This window comes from Tribolium castaneum, chromosome 4, assembly GCF_031307605.1.
Source record: "Tribolium castaneum strain GA2 chromosome 4, icTriCast1.1, whole genome shotgun sequence".
Taxonomy (NCBI): Eukaryota; Metazoa; Arthropoda; class Insecta; order Coleoptera; family Tenebrionidae; genus Tribolium; species Tribolium castaneum.
Window position 1 is genome coordinate 10,219,214 of NC_087397.1, and position 22,059 is coordinate 10,241,272.

The following is a 22,059-nucleotide window of genomic DNA, read 5'->3' on the forward strand; positions in this document are numbered from 1 at the left end:
ATCACTAATACAAAAAATAGTATTTTATGTGATAAGTGATAAAAATGCATCATTTTGACCCACGAGTGCGCTTGCGCTCGAGTTGGACACTTCTCAGGAGCTTTATATTGGCATTTCGATCACGAGAGATATACGACATTTTATCTTATCTTATCTTATTTTATCTTATACCATTGTACAATATACCATTGTTTTCGATGAAAGAAATCAAATTTCTCTCACAAGAAAGATAATAAAGCGTGAGGGAAATTTGATTTCTCTAACCGAAAACAATGTTTTAAGGTACCTACTGCACCAATAAGATAAAGAATCTTACAGAAATTACATCTCATGTAACAATAATTTATTGAAATTTTACTGGAATGTGCCACCTGACAATTTTCATACGTATTTTGTAAATGTAACAGAAGAAATTGTTGATAATCTTGTAAATTGTTGTATAAATAATAATAACTCTACCATAAAAAAAATTAAAAATGATTTAAATTTCTTACCAGTCAGTCACTCTTTTATGAGAAACATTATTTCTAAGTGTCCTTACAGTTGCTAAAATAATACCCTTACATCAAGGAGGTTCAATAGATAACTTAAACAATTTTCGACCAATTTTAATTTTGTATACGTTTTCTAAAATTTTAGAAATCATCTTAACAGAACAAATTACTAATTTTCTGAGGAATAACAATTTTATTTACAAAAGTCAGTTTGGATTTCAAAGCAGTACTGTTGATGCTATCATACATCTAACTGTTATCTTAAAGGGTTTTGAACAAAAGAATTATGTTAGATCAATATTTTGCAACCTACAGGGCTTTCGATTGTGTTACTTACAAAAACTTGCTGTATAAATTATGCTAAGCTACTTAAGTGATCGGTATCAAATATGTAAAAGTATAAACTCGCTATCTAATACGAAAAACATAACAAGAAGAGTACCACAAGGTTCTGTGTTAAGGTCAATTTTTTTCTTATGTATATCAACAATGTTAATAGAGATTTTCCAAAGATAAACGTATCATTATCTGCTGATAACAGCACTTTATCTAAACAATCAAACAATCTTGAGGTTCTTAGGCAGGAATTATGCCAAATACAAAAAAAGTCTCGTGTATGTTTCCCAAATATGGACTATTAAATAAAAGTAAAACAAAAAGAAAGATTTTTTGTCTCCGTCATAAAAATTTTAAAAACTCAGAAACAAAAAAATCTTAGGCGCGTAAATAGATCATCTTTTACATAAGATACCAAAAAATATTTTTGTTACGATGCTTAGAGTAAATTGTTCCCCCACAAGTCCTAGAAACTGCATTCCATGCTCTAATAATGTTGTATGCCTCCTACGCTATATAATGTTGGAGACATGCTTATTTTGCAAATTAGATTTTTTCACTACAACGAACAGCATTAAGTATAACTAGTAGAGTATAACTTAACATAGAGATGTTGTACAATCAAAATTTAAGAAATTAAATATTTTAACGCTACCTAGTTTGTATATTTTTGTTTTCTTTATATTAAAAGAAATGAGCATAAATGTACACTAGTAAAGAGTATACATGAACATAATACCAGATCAGTTGAAAAATTTGTTACTGAATTTACTAGATTAAGCAGATTGTGTAAATTACTACGGCCCGTTTTTCTTTAATAGTTTGGGTGTGTGTACAGTCACCATCACAAAGAATGACACTCCTGAAACCGTAGCTACAAATCTTTTCGATGTGATACTGTTAACGTGTAGGTTTGGCTAGTTTATAAACTAGCTGGATATTGTCTAGCTGACTGACGTAAAAGATTTTAATCTGACTTTTGCTATCCGGTCCTGTTGGTAGAGATGTTATTCTTTTTGATCGTGACTGTATGTATAACTATATTACTTGGCGTTTCGTATAAATTAATGTAAATTAATTATTAGTGTACGTTATTAATATTATTATTATAACAAATTACGAAATCAAATACAAATTACAACTGTGATCTTGCGAATACTCATAAATCACAAACGGAGAAGTTGAGGGACGATTTCACAGAGCGGCACAATTCAGAGTAATCTCTTCCTCAATTATGGTTTAATTTCGGGTCAAAGTGTCCCGAATCGATTGAAAAAGCCAGAAATTGTATTGTTTTGATGTCGGTCATTTGTGCTAGCTTCGATATTATTTCTGGTCGTAAAACACAAACCCGGTGGTTGAAGGCGTACCAGTTTATGGACTATATCTCTATGTTATGACAGCAGGATACAGACGAACAGCCGGATAAATCGGTTGAGGTGGAAATTGGAACGTAACCCGTGTAACATAATCTCTCTTCACTGTTCCACTGTAAATTATATGAACTGGCTATGTCAGGCTGCTCTTCCGCCGGAATTTAATTCAGACTTCTTTTGGGGTCGCACGACCGACAAATTTACAGCCAAATACTGACGCTTGCAGAATTTTGCAAATATCAAAACGTCCGCTTCAAATTCACAAAATACAGGTATTGCTACTGAGAGTTTGTTTAGACTCGGGTCGCGTACTCTCTTTGGATCAAATTATCGTACTTTGGCAAAACTTTTTCGGATAACGTATCGGTGAGCCGCAAAATTACTAGTCAAGATGGCCACAAAAGTTTAGTAATTTATAACTAGGTTTGTGTTGTCTGTGTTATTGATTTCGGACTAAAACATTAATTAGCTATTATAGACCAACCGGCAATTAATCCTAATTAGAGTACCTGATTTGCTTTGTCGTCCTTTCTAATTTCCCTTTGTCGCGTCCTCGGAATATCAAATAAATTAGTTTGAAGAAAAAAATTATCTAATTCGAGGGAATTAATTAATGTAACACAATCTCCTTTAATCTCTTTATTTCCACTAAAAGCATGCATGCTGCATCCAGTATGCAAATAATCTTTTGTGAAATTAAAATTGGATGAAGTTTGTAATTAGAAATTAGGCTAAAGAGTTGGAAAGGCTGGTAAAAAACTTAATCCCTGGCGTAAATAGCGAAGCTTGAAAAATACGAGAGGCCTTTAAACGTGCATAATATCTACCAGTCGTATTTTAACCCGTAGCGGATCTGTTGCAACATCTCTCATTTTAAAACTTTCTTTACACATTCCTTTTGAGGAGGCTTTACTTTTTTTTATTAGCGGGAGTTTTTGTTTGTTTTACACCGACGCAAATCCCATGTGATAACGAGCACACGTTTCAGCTTGTTTTCATGCAAAGACGCAATTATGGAGTTTGTTTATTACGAAAATAACAACAATTTTAAAACGGACGTTTGTTTCCTGCGCAAAAAAAGGAAACTTAATTTAAATAAGACTTCTCATTCGCAACTTATTTTCTTAATGTCCTTTTGTACTTTTCAAAGAATTGAAATGCATTTCTACTGGGAAATACTCGATGATACTGCAAATGGGGACAACACAAAGCATGTAATTTCAGTTGCTGAAAATGGGACCATTAAAGTTTCAACTAACGATAAATTCCATGTGCATGTGCTGGACGAATAAAAATTCCAAATTTCGACTACACTCAAAATAAATATTTTATTACAGCTCATGTGCCGGGATATATTGGATTAAAAACACACAAAACATACAATATTTGATGAAGTTTTACGAATGCATTGATAATTTTGCCAGAAAATAGTACAAAACAGCTTGGTTATGTTTATTTCAGCGCAGAGGTAATTTTGTTACTATGAAAACAAAAAATACAAATGTCCGTATTTATTTGGACTTCTGTTATAATCCTCATTTAAAGAGTAGTTGAAACAATTGATCCATTAAATAACTGTCTGGTTCTTCAGCTTTTTATTGGTGTATTTAGTCCACTGGATGGCGAATTGTTAACACGCTAAGAAAATGTAATTTTTAACTGTTATTAGAATCAGTGGAAATCATAATATTAATTTTTTTTTCGATAACAAATAATCTTGGTTTCTTCAATTTACTCTGTAGCACGTCGGTATAAAGAACAAAGCCTTTATGGTCCTAAAATGCAATTTTTGTCCTGATTTGGGCTGAAAAATCCACTAGTATACAATAACATGATAATTAAAATTAATAATAAACTATAAAGTATATATATATATAATATATATATATAATAAATTATTATATTATAATAATTAAATTATTATGACACACTAAACATCATCTTTGCATTACATGTGCCGAAGTACTCATCTCAAAAAAACGGCAAATATCACTATCCTCCATGGTTTAATGGTGAGATTATCAACTGTCTCCGTAGGAAGAATTTTTACTTCAAGAAGTACAAAAAAACTAAAAGGGATGATATTCTTAACCTCTTCAAACACTATCGTTCTTACTCCAAATCACTAATATCCTCTGCCCACAAAACGTATATCCGTGTAACTCAAGAATCTTTAACAAACAACCCTAAAAATTTCTGGAAATTTGTTCAACAAAAGAAAAGTGCAACCAGGATCCCAGGTCTTATGAAGTACAATAATCAAGAATTACATGACCCGCTCTCCATAGTCAATGCTTTCAGTAACTATTTCAGTAGTGTGTATAATCAGTCCAAGCAGACTGTAAACAAAAACGATGCTTCCTCACCGATTAATAACATCACGGTCTCTATAGATAACATTACTGAAGAAGAAATTTTCCAAGCGTTAGTACGGTCAAAAGATTCGTTTACCTCTGGTGTTGATGGCATTCCAAGTTTCCTCGTCAAAGACTGTTCTCATATTTTTGTCAAACCTCTTTTTTATTTATTCAATCTCATTGTTAAAACCTCTACTTTTCCTGCAGTTTGGAAAAAATCTATTATTTGCCCGGTATTTAAAAAAGGTGATATTTCTGATGTTCATAACTATAGACCCATCGCACTGCTATCTAACTTTGCCAAAATTTTTGAGACTGTATTATACAGAAGAATTTACCCAAACATCAAACACATTATAACGCCTACTCAGCATGGTTTTATGGAGAAACGGTCTACCGTGACAAATTTGTTACATTTCACTCAAGATGTCGCTGTAGAGCTAGATGTAAATGGGCAAGTCGACGTAGTGTACACGGACTTTCAGAAGGCGTTTGACCAAATGGATTATTTTATACTTCTCGATAAATTACGGCACATAGGTTTCAGTAGCTCCCTGCTTGATCTCTTAACTTCCTATCTTGTTAATCGTGAACACTTTGTTAGATACAGGAACTGTTTATCTTCTAGCTTCGTACCAACTTTCGGAGTGCCGCAAGGCTCAAATTTAGGTCCTTTACTTTTTCTATTATTTATAAACGATATTACTGCAGCAGTAACTTGTAACAGTCTTCTATTTGCTGATGACCTTAAGCTTTATAATATCATAAAAACCGATAATGATTGTCAAGTCTTGCAGAATAACATCAACAATCTCCTCCAGTGGTGCGAAGCTAATAGGCTAAACCTAAATATATCTAAATGCTTTATTATGTCTTACACAAATAGGAAAATTCCGATCATGTATAGTTATAAGGTTAGTGGTCACATTTTACAAAGAACAGACACATTTAAAGATCTAGGAGTTACCTTTGATAACAAACTTTTATTTGTGAATCATATTACAATAATTATTAATAGCGCGTATAAAACTTTAGGATTTATTTATCGCAACTGTAGAGAGTTTACTAATTTAAGAGCCTTAAAAGTCTTATTTTTTGCCCTTGTACGCTCCAAGTTAGAATATTGTGCAATTATTTGGTCACCTATATATGCCACACACATAAATAGTATTGAATCAGTCCAAAGAAAATTTTTGAAACTGCTATGGTATATTTCTTTTAAAAATTACCCCGATAGGGGATGTGACCAACTAGTGCTTTTAAGGACATTTAATATCAATTCTCTAGAAGTTAGGAGAATTATCTCAAGTATTGCATTTTTACATAAATTACTAAACAACAAGATTGACTGTATTGCTCTTGTTAATAAGATAATTTTTCTGGTTCCTAGAATTAACTCACGGCATCCCATGACTTTTTACAGTTGCAGTTGTAATACGAATGTTCTATTAAAATCACCTTTATATGTAATGTGTGGTAATTTTAACAAAATTAGCAGTAGTTGTGATATTCATTTTCATTCATTTAATTACATTAAAAATCATATAATTAGTTACTTTAGTGGCTAGGTAAAATTTAATTTTAGTTCTTGTTTCTTAATTTATTATTATAGTATTATTATTAGTTTGTTTTAGTTTATTTAAATTATTAGTTTTTGCTGGCAGCACGATCATTAAGTTTAAGTTTATTTTCTGTAATTGGGTGTTTCACCTGTTGAAAATAAAATAAATATTATTATTATTATTATTATTATTATTATTATTATTATTATTATTATTATTAAAAAACAACAGTTACAAAAAAAAATTGGAAAAATAATTTAGTTTCTTGTTTCTGTCTAGTTTCCCATCTGTCTTTGATTTTCCCTGCAATGGGAACAACAATACAGAGCGATTGGAACAAACCTTGCACATCGACACATCCCAGCTGCTTTTTCATCTCCCCGGTGTTGATTTGACACATATAACAGCCACGATCCGATTCCTTCAGCTGGCGAATTCTCAGCTGCCAAGTGCGTAGACTGTCATCATGTGTGACGCTGATTCTGGGGTTGTGCGTGATGACTCTTGTATGCAGACTCAGAATGGTCTGATCATCAGCCTTCATCCAGCCAACCTGCAAAAAATCCGCTTGAAATTACCCTAGATACGGCCATTAAAAAACAATTAGTACATCTTCAAAGTGACTTCTTAAAATTTTAATTAACCGCTCGCGCAAACTTGGAATTGAAACTCGAGTATAATATTTAAAGTTGAAACAAAGGTTTTTGCAGTGAAGAAAAATTCGCGAGTCGTGCAACTTTTGCGAGTTCATTACGGCTTTGTGTGTTCTGGAAGTTTTACTCAACTCTAGTAAATATTTTATGCGAGGAGTATATTACATTGAGAGCAGTTTAGTCTGAATTGCGTCTGTTAAATTCACATTTTGGATTCTTGTCGAAGTGGTTTAGTGCCGCCGGAATGCGGGATTGCATTGTTATGGGGGCGTTAGGTGAGAGTTTACACGCCGCAAATGACGCCCACAAAAAAAACTTTACAAATTCCGAATTAGAAAAAGTTTCTTGTGTGGAATAGCAAGTCCGTGTACGCAAATTGAATTATTCGAGTTTTGAATTTTGAACTTATCAAATTAGGAAGTTGAAGCGAATTCACCTGTACGTCTAAATTTGCGCAGTTTAGTTCGAACGCGTATAAACTGTGAGTGTATGAACATGTGGCAGTGAATCGGTTGCCTAACTCTCCATAGACCAACTCCACTAAAGTAATTTGGATCCAATTTATCTGTTTCAAGAAGAATAGAAACTGGGCCCTCTTGTCCCTTAATATAAGCAAACTAATTCGAAGTTAGCAGTGCGAAACGACTATACATTAATTAATTATTGGCAGGCGTCTCGGGAGTAGGGTTCAGACAATGGCTCTTTGGGGAAAGAGAGAATCATGGAACAGGTCGAACCTCAATGACGACCTTCTATGCCTCTCTGCGTTGTTAAGATTCATCTCGTGTCTTAATACTGTACTAACTACTGCTCGTGCAGCCAAACTACCATTTCTAATTATCAATTATAAAATCATAACACCTTTCTGCAAAGGGCTTCGCGCCTCGGCGACTCCCGCAGAGAGATATTCCTTGCAAAGCAAATAACTTGATCGAATTTTTTAACCAACGATGTTTACCCACGAAAAATTATGCCATCTCGGCTTGAACAAACACAACGACGAATCTAACCACTTATTACTGCAAGCCCTAACCGAGCTCCCAGAAAGCTTTTTTTGCAGAAAATAGCAAAATACTTGCCCTTATAAAATAGGAAAATAAGCAAAACGATAAAATGTGACACTACTGCCAACTGAATTTTATTTTACATTCAATACAAAATGTTTATAAATAATGTAAATTAAAAAACTATTTGCTTTTGTTATATTATGTTTTATTTTTGCAATTTTTGCTGATTTAGTCAGGATTTAAATGGTAAAAAAAATGTGGGGTGTTTGAACTACATTCCAGTTTTATTAATTTTTAAGCGTTTGCTTTTTTAAAATCAACGCCGATGTATAAAGGCATTTTGTCAAATGTTAGCAACAAATGTTTTGTAGTCAAGCGAAGAAGTCGAAAAAATCTACAAAAGGGACAAACATACAACATTTATGGATTTATTTAGAGGACACAATCTAAATATCTGCACAAAATATTGAATAACAAATATAATAATAAGTAACAAGAACTTCAAATAAGCGAAAAAGACGATAGGACAAGTAGATCGGGTTCAATAATAATAGAAAAGACAAGCGATGCTTGATTTTAAAGGACTCTTGAATTTCACTATTCGAAGTACAGTAAAAGCTGGGTATTGGTCAACCAGTTGAATGCTGAAAACACCCTTTCATTAAAAATTACTTAAAACTCTGCAATCAGATTAAGTTTTTTACGATCGTGAATTGGTTGAAATTGTTTTAAGTCATTTGTAAAAAATAATATGCATTCATTTATTCATTTCAATGAGGAACGTTTGGATGGATAGATGTGAGGTAAGACGACAATTGGAGGATAGAGTTACAATGATTTTAAATCTTACTGTTATAACAGTAAAATTTTCTCAAAAGCACAAGACTTGTAATTAACTAATAAACTTTAAATGTTAATATTCACAACACCTTGAATTTTACTTTGAATATTTTTTTATAAAAATGCTCTCTCGAAGTAAAGTATTTTTACTAAGATTGATTTAATTTTTTTAATATTTTTTTTGGCACAAATTCTAAAAAATTTTAAGGTCTTATTGGTCAAGAGATTTTAATTAAAATAAGTTATGTTTTATTCTCAAAGAGTATTTTCTTCGTAAAAAATAGTAAATAGGTAAGCCATAATTTTCTGACAAAAACCCAAAAAACTGTGGTCAATTCATTGTTTGTAAAAATCCCTTTAGCAAAAATTTTTTCTTCCAATTGCACTTTTTCATAAGCAATTTTGTGAGTTTGCAGTGAAAACTATTTTTCACTGTATTATAAAAACAAGTACAAAAAACAATAGAAATAATAATAATAATAATAATAATAATAATAATAATAATAATAATTAATAATAATAATAATATAAATAATAATATGAAATGAAAAACTAAAACAGCAATAGTAAGTAATAAAAATTTTACCTTTGTTTTTTTCATAAGTTTTTGGGCTTTAACTTTAAATGGTTTTTCTATATTATTGTAAATGAAATCAGCCTTTCCTGTTAATAACTTTATTATTTTTTCTACGCAAGCAAATTTTGTCAATTTTTTTTCTAGTATTGATATTAATAAAGCTAAAAATTTTAAAAATAGCAACATTTTTTAGGTATTTAGCACAAAACAATAATTAAGCATCGTTTCGTTTAGAATGACATAAGAAATATTAATTATTTTTTGTTGCAATTTCATATTAGTTATTAATTAATACGTCTCATCTTCTTCAGGGAAATTTGTTAATCACACTTACTACTTGATACTGGGTTTTGAAATATGTAAGTTAATCAAATCTGGTGCCTCATTTTTTAAATAGTAATACATTGAAATCTCTCTTAACGGACACCTCCTACAAGACAAACGGACAATTTTGTTAGCCGTGTTTTGAACTAATGTATTTTAAATGGTATTGCTTTTCTTTTAATCAATCTTTCCAATAAACGGACGCAGACAATGCTATTTGCATCCTTGGACACAAAATCTCTTCTTTAAGCGGACAGCATGTCATACGCGCGTTTATTATTAATAGTTATTATTATGACAATCCGTCAGAAAATTAAACTAATTCTGACTCAAGTCTCAGAGGAGGTTTTGCAATGTGTTTGTTTATTCCAGTATTTTTTTTGGACCAAGTCTTGCGGTGTCTATATGCATTCGTTAGTACATTATTTCATTCTTTATACAGCGTTTTCATAGCACAAATAAAATTACAAAAGCGTATAGCATATAATTGATCTATAAAAACGTGTAATAAAAATACTCAATCGTGGATTAATTTTGTAATTTTCTAATAGTTATAGTTCTACACAGATATAATTGGTTCCTGTTAATGGTTGGCTCCAAGAAAATTATGTGTTATTGAAAATAAAAATATCAGGTAGAAGTGGCAAAGAAAACGCGCTTTGTGTGGACGATTATCGTTTATTTACTTGAGTTTTTGTAAAATAAATGTATCAATTGTTAAGCAGACTTTCAATTTAATTTTTTCTCCTGCTATCTGCTACAGCGCCAGCGCCTGTAACCAAGAGTAAACTCTTCGTCACCATATTTTTAGACTCGCTGTCGTCAGATGCACTTTATTCGCCGTGCTGACAACTTTCAATTAAACAGTTGAAAAAACTATCTGTAATTTGATCCATTTTTCGAAAAGAAATTACTGTGACAAATTGCAACTTTACGACTTTGCAGCTCTTGATAAAACAGCACTTTATCTCCCATGTTAAATTACAAGTTTGCTCATTCTCTATTCAAATTATAGTCACGTGTTCCAGTGATCCTTATAATCATACAACTATAAAGTAGGCAAAGCAGGACAATTACTTGTATCAAGATGGAGTACCTGGCTTTGCGAAAAACTTTATTTATGTATTACATGATTATTTTTTTAATTCTTTTGATCAGGAGAAGCCCCTTCTGGCATAAAAGACGAGGTGAAGGCATAATATATGTGATTTACTATGTTAAAATCCCTCAGGATTTTATCGCCGCGCCAATCCCGAAAGACCGAACTGAAAGCTTTATGCCTGAGTCCACTTTCTTCAGTGTCATAAGTCGCGACCCTTGAAAGATTCTGGACAACAGCCGGTAATAAAACAAAGCACCTTGAAAGTTGATGAAAAAGCGTCCTAATTGTTTCATAAATCCGTTATAAAATGTTGATGTTAACAGCGCGACATGCGCCATATTCCGGCTCGATATTAGTAATTGTTAGTGATGAAATTTGTGATTACAGTTGACGGAGCAAGACAAATAAAATTACTTTAATGACGTAGGGCGGATTTGATTGGATGGGAAAACTCATGACCCGTAAACATCACGATTTTTTTCCATCCAAGGGAATCGTTTAATTCGCCGGCTGTAATTATTGCCACCGGACAAAAACTGATAAAAAATATGTACATGTTAATAACAGTACATAAAATTTTATTGCTTTCTCACAAACATGGACGCGATTTTTAAATGGGATTTCGCACGCTCGGATTACGCATTGTGGTGAAACAATGAACGGTTAATTAATAAACGAATAAAACTAATACGAGCTTTGTTGAATCAGATCGCTGCGTTTCTACGCTTTGCTGATTGAAAGATTAAATTAATGCATTATTAAAAACGTTAAACAAACGTTATTTTTCCATTACTAAATCGGAAAAAGACGCAAAACTCAAATGTTTAAATTAGTAGGTACAGTCGCCTATCACTGTCAGAACTAATCCTTTTAAGTTAATTGAAACAGAAATTAAGAGATAAATGTATAATCTCTCATTGGATTAGCCAAGTTACGAAATTAGATTTTGTTTTAAATTTGCCCTATTTTGCAATTAAACTTCCAAATACCTGGGGTAGCCTAGTCAAATTAGACAAAAATAAGGCGATCGGTGGAAAAAATTCCTAGAGAGATGGATTTTTTTTAAAGCTTCCTTTACATCTGGGTAGACATATATCGAAAGTCCCCGAGGTTGGGGGGGTTAAAACTGTCATTTCTTGTTTTTTTGCTTATCCCGCAAACGGTCACCCCTATCAATTTTTATCTTCTTACCAAAATTAAAGTTGATAACATTTTCTACAAAATGGTTCTAGCCTTATTGTTGTAGGGCTAACCGTAAGTGAGCTAATAGCTTTTGAAGTTTAGTGTCTACATGACACTGTATAACTAAACATTAGTCTATTATAAGTATTTATATGGAAATAGTGTGTATAAAGTGTCTCCCAACTAAACTAAGAGTGCGAAATAAGGAAGAAAAATACTTTCTTCCCTCGGGCTCTCCAGTTGAAGATCACAATTCAGCATCTGAAGATGACCCAGGAGACATGATAGAATGAACTGTTGGGCTCAATACGTACAGTTTATTATAAGATTTATTCAAAACATCTACAGATTGTCTCGGCTAAGACTTTCGAGTGATATCTCAGATATTTGTCAACGGTTTTTTATGAAATTTAAAATGCAGATATTTTAGAAGATAAAGATTAAAATCCAATTAATGCAAAAACTCAAGTCTGAAAAACGTAATTTTTACATACCTTTTTAAAATGTTAAGCCTTTAAAGAATTCTATTAAAAAATTTATCGTCAGTGAAAAATGCTGTAAGAAAAAACTCGTTCGTAGAAGACATCTGTTTCGCGAGAAAAATGAGAAACAAACAGTTAAACATTAGTACAGATGAAAAAGCGTAGATCTCTATGAGACAAATAAGCACTACGGTGGTGTTAGAAGGTATGGTGCTCCAACTCCCTTCATTTGTTTTAAACTGGAACGAACTGACGAGGTCGGGAACCATTTCATACATTGGCCATTAGATAGCGCTTTTTGAATTTGATGTAAAGGTATCCTTATTACCGATCACAATTTTGAATTTCAAAAATCCTTCAAATTTGATTTCAGTGACAGTAGCATTTTGGCAGATAAGATTCAATTTACTGAAAAAGGGAAGATAGTGATACTATTATCGGTCTTTAATTGAGTGACGGGCACATCAAACTGATATTTTGTGATGATTTGTGTCTTCAGTGTAATTTTAATACACTTGTGTATGTAAAATTTTCGCAAGAAGTGGCTCCCAAAGACAGGTTCACACACTTACATACGTAAGAGACTTACTCCCAATTGTAATTAATTCCTTCCTGTAGTTTTGAATAAAAATATTAATAACTTTATTAATTACTATGATTTCTTATTTTATACGAAATTACTACGAATAAATATAAAAATAAAACAACCCTGGCCTTTTGAAGTAAGTTATTAAAACAGATTTCATATTTATAGTAATTGCTATTAAAATATAATTATGTATAGAGTTGTCTGCTATCATTTGTAAGTGAAGTTGTGTAGAAGTCATAGTCAGAAGTTGCAGCAGAGTAAAGTTTATTAAAGGTTTGCAAAATGCCTAAAACATGCTGCATATGTTTATCTTCAAAAGGAGAAAGTAAAAACTTAACATTCTTCCCTATCCCGAGAGTGTAAATTATAAATTTATATAAATAATTATATAAATAATAAATAATTTATATATCATACATCATCAGCACTACCATTGAATTTTGGTCAATCCTACTCGCAGAAACGTAACTGTCACGCAAGGGACATTTCACAATCATCTCTCACTCATACAAAGTTAAAAAACAACATTTTTAACTTACTTGTGGTACTGGATGCTTTAATTCTTTCAAAAAGGACTAAAAGACTGAACAACAACTGAAAAATTCTAGACACTTGAACATTCAGGACTTTGGAAATGTTTCGTACACTGCTGATTGGATTTTCTTCAAAAGCTTGAATTACAGCCCCAACTATTGCTTCGTTTCCAGTGACGTGTTTTGTCCTCACTCGATTTAGTTCAGGTACGCTTCCTGTGTCTTCAAATTATTGACGATTCTTTGAACTTTAAATTTTATAAATAACATTTTACAAAAAACGACACTTTCCATAGGCGAATATTGATTCCTTTTTCAACAACACAGAAATTTCAGCCACTGTTGTTGGTTTTTAAAGTAATTTCACCAAATTAAAACACTTTTACTTTTCTGAGAGCGCGCACACTTTTGGCAGTTTTTTTCAGTGGTACACAAAAGGCCGCATAGAAATGCTTCATCAATTGTTTCAAAAGGTGACTGCCCAAATTACTATCAAAATTTGGATTAAATTTTTAACAACAAATTTAAAATTTTTTCTTGGATCAGCCGAGCGATTTGGTTAATTTTTTGTGTGGTCATTTATTTTTCCGGGGATTAATAATCCAACGGTAATTTGGCTTTATTTTAAATAAAAGAAATGTGTTTTAAAATTTTATTTTTTAAATTGAGGTCATTTTTTTGTCTCTAATTGAAAGACCACCTCCAATATGTGCATTCTAAATTTCATAACAATCCATTGACAAATAACGGAGATATTAAGCTCGAAAGTCTAAGCTGAGTCAAGTTGTATAGTAAATCATCTATTTATTAATATTTTACTAAACAAGACTGTAATTCAGTAAAGACGACTCTGAAGACTTCTGTGACCCCCATGTCTCCCCTTTTCGCCTCTAATGAAGTGTTAGACCCAATAAATTCAATTAATGTCAGTTTTTTAAATCAGAAGACATTTTTTTTTAAAGCACATTTTATTAAATGTATATTTCTTTTCACCCCTAAAACTCGCTTATTATTAATCCTACAAGAAAATGCATACAACTAGTTTGTAGTAAATTGTATCGGCTTTAATTTTGGTAATAAGATAAAAATTGATTGGAGTAACAGTTTCCGAGATATAAACAAAAAACCAAAAAAAGACTGCTCCAACCCCCTCTCCCTCCTCGAGCTTTTAAAAAAAACTCTTACCCTGTAGGAATTTTTTCCACCGATTTGTCTAATTTGACTGAGCTAGGGTGAGATAGTTTAAAATTATTTTTTCAGTCCAACAAACATTCGTACAATTTGCAGATAACGGTCAAGATGATTTATTGCTCTTAATAGAACTTGGGCAAATTACGAGTAGTTTGCGGTGCTTAAGTCCATGAAGTTTGTTGTCATCAAATTCTCCTCACCGAACTAATGTTAATTGCGTGATTACCGAAATCATTTATAAACATCAAAAAACAGTTTTGCCCTGTTTGTTAACTAGAATTTTGAACCTGGAATAACAATCAATCAACGTAACAAGCTGAGCTAGTCAGTTTCTATGCTGGCAACATAATATATTTTATATCGCTTGCAGGTATTGGATATCTCTGTGTTGTGTTGTTTGGCCGAATCAAAATCGGAATTGGATGAATAATTACTTTACTACTGTATTATTTTGATTATGAATTAATCTTGTCAGAGGTAAAAAATGGAAGAGCTAGTTGATGGATTATCCACATCTAGAATATAATTGAATTTTTGACAGGCGCCGATCATTTATTGTACAGAGTGACGATAACATTGAACAAATAAAATAAAAAATACTCGTTGCGAGCGTCGACGGGGTAAAAATATTTCCGGACAATAAAAACGATTATTTACCTTGTAATGTCCCAGATCTGTAACGGAGCAGCTGAGCACTGCCTCCCTCCCGATCGGAACGGTAACATTTTTGATAGGTCCAGCGAAGTCTGGCGTTTCCATTGAAAATTTGAGCGAAGTGGCACTCCCTCCGGTTAGATCCTCAACTGTGAATAAAATTGAATAATACGCATGTTGTTTCGAGAGAATATAAATTTAGGCAAGATTAAACCTAACAGGATTTGCAACCCTTCCGTCCCTGCTATAAAGACGCGGTTTAGGGCCCTTCCGAGGGCTATTGATGCTGAGGTCAAGACTGCTCACTTGCCGACTTGTTCACTATTTACCGCAACGTTGACAGTGCAGATAAGTGAGCAAACTAATTCGGCACTTAGTATGTTTAAGTATTCATAAGAGCCGTACTTTGCTTCAACGAAATAACTAGGCGTTTTACATGCATATATTACAAAGAACGAGATGTGTTCTTGTTTCCTGAGTGCTGTTTTACATACGTGTTAATTTTTAATGCGGCTTGTCTGGGATAGAGCAATTACGATGCTGGATGGGCTCGATTCATGATCTCATTTTCATTTCGTGCTGCGGATTTACTACGTGGGTTCATGCACTGAATGCAATCTCAATTCACATGGGATGATAATTATGAATGAGCAAATTTCTAGTTAGAACTTCGAATCACGGTAAACAGCCGTTTCGCCGGCTCTTGTGTTCACACACGGATATCGTATAAATAATGCATTGAAAACGAATAACTTTACTCATAAACTGCAACCCTTAACAATCCAAATATGTTGTAATTCAACAAAAGCTCTGTCAATCTAAAAGCAAGAAGCAAAATAATGCTATTTATAATGTTTAACAATGCTGGCTTTTCTTTATACAAAATCAATAAAACGGACGTCTGTTTAAAAACATTTTTAAGTTCTAATAACTTACAAAATCACACAGCAACGACCAATTTACAAAATTAAGAAGAACACTAACAGTAATTCTAACTTAACTTTGGTGCATCCATTTCTTCAAAATTAAAAAAAAATCGAATATGTTTTAATTGGTACAAAAGAAAACACAGAAATCTGTTAAGCTACTTAAAAAATTTTCAAAAATCGTAAAATAGTCAATCAGCCTTATGTTCTCAATATGGTTTTTGCTTTTACAAATTTCAGAAAATATATAATGTGAAGTCTTTCCAAATGAATAATATTAAGTCAATACCAATATCAATATTAAGTCAGTATCAAGTCAATTCAAATACGCAAATCTTTTTAGCGCAGGACTTTCAGATTTTAAATAGCTATTACAAACAATCAGTAGGCAATAATAAGAGTACCATTTCTGCCTTATTCTATACGCTTTATTATTTTTGTAACTACACTTAAACATCGACTTTTAAGTCAATGTTTTAATTATTTAAACAGTCTAGTCAAAACTGAGTATCATAAAAATCAAAAGTGAAAAAAAAAACAAGAAATTGAATGAATAATAATTGCAAAGTATAAAAGAAGTGCAATTGTTTGCATGATGGCATGACCCTTCATTTTTATAACAGAATAGGCATCTTAGATAATCTGGTTATAATTTGCAGAAGATTTTTCAGTTTTAAAGATATTTAAAAAAACTTTTAAAAAAACATTGAATAACACAGAACAATAAGCTACATTTGTATAAACGAGCTTCAGAAAGCCTTCCTGTTTAACATATTAAATAAATTAGAAAAGCGTTTTTTTGTTTTTTAGTTACTTATCGGTACGCAAAAAGTTTAACACTTTTTGGAAAATTTCCATAAAACAGATTAAAAAATGTAGCTGAATGGCACGGTAAAATAAGTTTTACCATGCGATTTTCTAAAATTATTTTAATCAAGTTATCCATGACAGTTACGTTAACCTGAGTCCATTACGGAAAAAAGATTCCAACATTTTTTTTTTGATTTTTCGGTAAACTTTAGGACAGATTGACACATAAAGCAACGCTGAAGTTATTTATGCAATTCGTTTCTCTGCTGGCGAAACTGTTGTGGATAATTAGATCAAAATTTTAAAAAATGGCATCGTGGTTTTATAATATGAACAAAGTTTAAAAAAGACTTTGTTTTTATCATATTATTAAATTAAAAAAGAAAATTAAAATTAATTTAAAAAGTAATTCTTGCCCGGCGCATCCACCATTTTTGCTCACACAAAAACTTAAATTTAAATAACTTTTAATAAATGTTTAAAAAAACTGTTTCAAACTAAACATAAAAAACTATACATAAAATTAGCTTTTGAAAAATGCTTCTTCCCATTGTAAAAATATGTTTCGTGAGATTTTTCATCAAGGTGAAACCGATTTCTTGAACAGGCGCACAAAAAAATTTGTATTTTTTTTAAGCTTTTTTATCCTCAATCTATTTTCGAATAGTTCATGTTTTTCTATCTAGAATTGAAAAATAAAAGAAAACAAAACTGAAGGAGTTAGAGCAACAAAAGTTAGGGTAAGTGCAAATTTACTTAATCTTAAATACTGAGAAGTTTAAAAAATACTATTTGAAAATTATATTATAAAAAAATGCATATAATATTTTTGTTGAAATCTTTATAAATAGAGGTTTCTGGGTGCCAGTAGCACTTTTACCCATTACGTCCTGAAAAATTTTCTCGAATTTTTTCCCAAATCCATCAAGAAAATAGAACTTTTCGTGGTTACTTGGAGTTAAAAAAACTAGCTTTTTTGATAAGACAAGAAATCACTTTCGTGTCTTGTCAAGACGATATTTTAGTTGACTTATTTGAAAAAAATACATATTTAAAAATTATTTTTAATTTCTTCGATGTTTAGTTTCATTTTAATCGGTTTCGGGGTTTTGGGAAAAATCGTATACATGACACATCAAGAAAGTGTCTTTACACGACTTAACTATTGAAATACTCGCCCTATCGGCCTTGTATGTTCAAACAATCGCCTTGTGTTGACTTGTTATGTAATACACTATTATTTAGCTAGATGAATCTGCACATATCTCACAAATAATAAAGTCGCTTCTAGTCATTTTGCTCTAGTCTCTTCAATCACTTTATTTTTGCTATTTATTTTTTTATTCAAGTGAGAAACAACCATAGTTTTCTAAATCCAACAAATAATATGACTAAAGCATTTTTTTATCGACTTTTACAATGTTTATTTTGTAGCTCATAAGGATGAAGCCAAGCAAAAATAAATCTTTAAAAAAAACGTAATGTCAATTATTGCACCGTAATTGGTGTACAAATATAAAACAGTGTAGCTTTGAACCGAATTTATTTTTTCACAAAATCCATATCGCATAATGCGTTCGTCTGCCAAACTTGAATAAATGTTTTGCTGATATCCTTTTAGAGCACGACTTTTTAGTACTCATTTTTTGAAATCATCTCAAACGTAACCAAAATAGACCATATAATGTGAATGTGTGTAATATGAATTTCATAATATGTATTTCAGTGTAATGCACACCTCAGTACTGAACATATTTTATCACTCTGAAAAAAATCAACTTTGGTGTTTAATCAATAATCAACAATGTGTTAATCGTAATTTCTGCTACGTACTGTTTTCGAGTTATTGTAGAACAACAAAGAATGTGGGCCAAGAGTCTTTAATAAAAAATTACTAATAAAGAACGCTTCAAACAGTATTATAATTTAAAAACAATTTGAGTTAGGTATTTTGATATTATATTTTAAAACGCCTTTCCGTTTTGCAATTTCGTTAAAACCTTCGAGGCAGTTTTCTTCGATTCTTATGATTCATGACGTTATCTGTGGCAAGCAAGAGTTTCTTTGCATCAGTTGCACCGCCTGCCTCCAGCATTTAGTTCCGATAATCCAAATTTAGTTGACAGGGTCGGAACTAATGCATTTCTGTGCTTCGAGCACGTTTCGTTATGGTCCTACATTCTTTTTCGATCCAGTTAGGCCCATTGTTGTGGCAAATTTATTAGACTATTCCAGTGTTTGTTACTGATAATTAATTTAGTCTATTGTGGTGATGGCGAGAGTGGCTAGCTATTGTTATTGGCCTTGTTAGGTAATGTCGAATATATGACTTTGTCCTGGCACTAATAAAGCAGCAAGCTTTATGGCGGAGGAAACTTGAGCGCAGTAAAAGATAAGTTGCATTAAATTCGTGTCTTGGGGTTTCGCAGTCATCTGAATGTGTGCGAGGCCGCCGTAAAGGAGGTATTTTTTCGGGGGTTGAAATCTCGGTAATTAAATTACAGACGTCTTCTAATATCTCTTTTAAAATGGTTCCGGATAAAGTTTGAAGTTGAATGATTGCTTTCTGAAGAGCGTTTTGTGCCGCGTATTGAATTAACTCATTTACATTATTCCGGAGGAACTCCACTCTGTCCTAATAATTCTTGATTATATTTTAATTTGTTCACAAATTGATTGGTCCCATGCTACCCAATCTGTCTTCATGAAAGATAAATGGAAAAAAGTGATTTTCCTTCACACAATACCGACGACATTCTGCCTCAGCTGCACACTCCAAATTATTAAAATTCGAACGCCTCTCATTTCCATCAGCGTGTATTTGCCCAAGGTTGCTTTTTACATAAAACCGGATTAATTCACTCGAGTGTACATCCATATTTTAGGATTTTTTGTCGTAAAAAATTACCCTAATGTGAAGGAAAATGATATATTTATGACAACATTTCGCGTTCTAAATCAAATAGAACTCTTATGCCCGTTCAACGGTTTATTTATAGACCATATTTTCCCACCCTTTGAGTTACACCAGCATTTATTGCCCAAAGGATTTACTGGCGATTTTGAGTGATGGGTTTGCGATACACAAATACCATATTTTGCAATTTCCACACGTGACAACGTTTTTTTGTTTTCGTGGCAACAGTAAATAATTCAAGTCGGAAAAAACCAAACTGTGGCGTTTTAAATTGGAAAAGATCACTCAGCAAGGGCCTCAATATGTGATGGACTTATAAAACATTGACGCCAAGATCGACCGGCACAACAAATAATTGATAATTTCCGGGCCAGTGAGTTAAATTTGCAAAGAGCAAAGCGAGCCCCAAGCAGAAAAAATGATTGTAATGGGAGCTTAAAGGAATTGTTGAAACTCTCCAGTACTCCGGAATGTAATAGTGGGTTGTATAAAGCCCAGGCAATGATAATTAACTAAACGTGTAATATCTGCCAAATAAATCGGAATTTGAACAATTTAATCAAATTGGATGTGTCTCGTGCCTATTCTTGGCATTGTCCTACTAATTAATGGATATTTTTAGTCGCATAACACGTTTATTTTTAGAGATGCTTCCACTAATTAAGACGCCGTTTACGCTAGAATAACATTGCAAAATTTTGTCATATTTCTCGTTTGAAGCAATTCGTGCCTTAATTGCGTTAATTACTCGTTGCGAAAATAAAAGACATTCTTATTCAAATTGCACCGAACTCTTTCGGGCGACCAATAGCTGCCATGGTAACAAATTGATGTTTTATTAGAAACTAATCCTCACTCCGGAAAGATGCGATAGACATCCACTTCCATACAATTTTATAGGGACGGAAGAGATAACACATTTACGATCCGAACGTTTGTTTGATGTTTGCTGTCCCGTAGCATTGTAAAAGCGGAAAAGTTAAATTCAAATCCGATTTTATTACGGCTTCTAATTATTTACTCACCTTTGAGAGAACTCGTCCCGAACACTAAACCAATCAATAAAAAGCACAACATTGTCTTCAACTTTTCTAATTAACCTTCGACACCCATTTTTACTTATCAATCAAACGAACTGAGTGTTCATAAACGCAACATTTTCGATTTGAAGTGGAATTGATTGCCGAATGTGAAAGGAGCTAAGATTCCATCCTACAATAAAAGGAACCTGAACGAAAAAGTTTCATAAAGTTTAAAAAATGAATATTCCAATATAAAAGCAATCGACAAACTCGGCGTTCAGTTTTGTAAGCCTCGAAACGGTCTTTGCTTATATTCCTATATTTATTACAGCGGTCAGCGGAACGTAATCCAGCGATCGCAGCAAACACCTTTCAGGAAAAATTAACTTTCTCAGACGAGAATTATACGTGTCTACAGCTGCATAAAGATTTATCGCCGCTTTTTGTCCCAAACTTTTGCCATAACTCAAAACACAAAGAATTTTAAATTCCGAAATAATTCGACATCCACTATTAACTTTCAGCTCAATTCGTGTAAATTAAACAGCCATTTGATTTATCAGTAGTGTGTACAAACTTTCGTCTAATTAAAATTTCAAATGAAAAATTATTATTCTCATCTGAAACATTCAGAAACGGCGCGCTGCAATAAATCAAAACTCTTTTATTTACTTCAACTGGGAGCAGATTTTTTTGAATTTTCACACTCGACCGCTAATTACAACGCACCGGCTGAAACAACTCGATCAATCACTTTTACACATCGTTTCACAGGAAAGTGTCGTGCGTGTCGGATCTCTTGGAAAAGTTTCGAGTACGTGTTTGCCGCTTTCCGACGCAGTACTGACCGCGATCGTCGTCGCGACGCTTAGACAGACGCCCATGCGCTGATGCACAAAATCTTTGTTCCATATCACCACAAGATAGGCCAAATAACACTACTGATACCATACAGCACCCTTGTTCTAGGGTAAAACACACAAACTCTCAAAAACAATTACTTTTGCTTTCCTAACGTACGTGAGAAGCCTTTTAGGAGAAAATGATGTAAATTCTACCAGTCTTAGAAAATTCTACCACGAGCAATATTGAAGTGTACTAATTAATTTTTCATCAGTTTATATG

The 22,059-nt window shown here is 32.5% G+C and overlaps 1 protein-coding gene across 4 annotated transcripts in view; it reads right to left on the minus strand.

Moving 5' to 3' along the window:
• The window catches only part of LOC657701 (lachesin), a 37,483-nt gene extending 15,693 nt beyond the window's left edge, over nt 1-21,790 (minus strand). For 3 of the 4 annotated variants that reach the window (XR_001575453.2, XM_015983553.2, XM_015983550.2), the window contains exons 1-4: nt 21,607-21,789; nt 20,938-21,124; nt 15,263-15,408; nt 6,468-6,678 (exon numbers count right to left, since the gene is read on the minus strand). Coding sequence is in view for 3 of the 4 variants with exons in the window: in XM_015983553.2 (XP_015839039.1) it covers nt 6,468-6,678; nt 15,263-15,408; nt 20,938-20,989 (409 nt within the window). In the remaining variant the exon portion in view is untranslated. Of the gene's footprint in view, nt 1-6,467; nt 6,679-15,262; nt 15,409-20,937; nt 21,125-21,606 lie in introns of all 4 variants that reach the window. The other variant, XM_015983552.2, reaches the window with a different exon arrangement.
• Nucleotides 21,791-22,059: the final 269 nt, after the last annotated feature.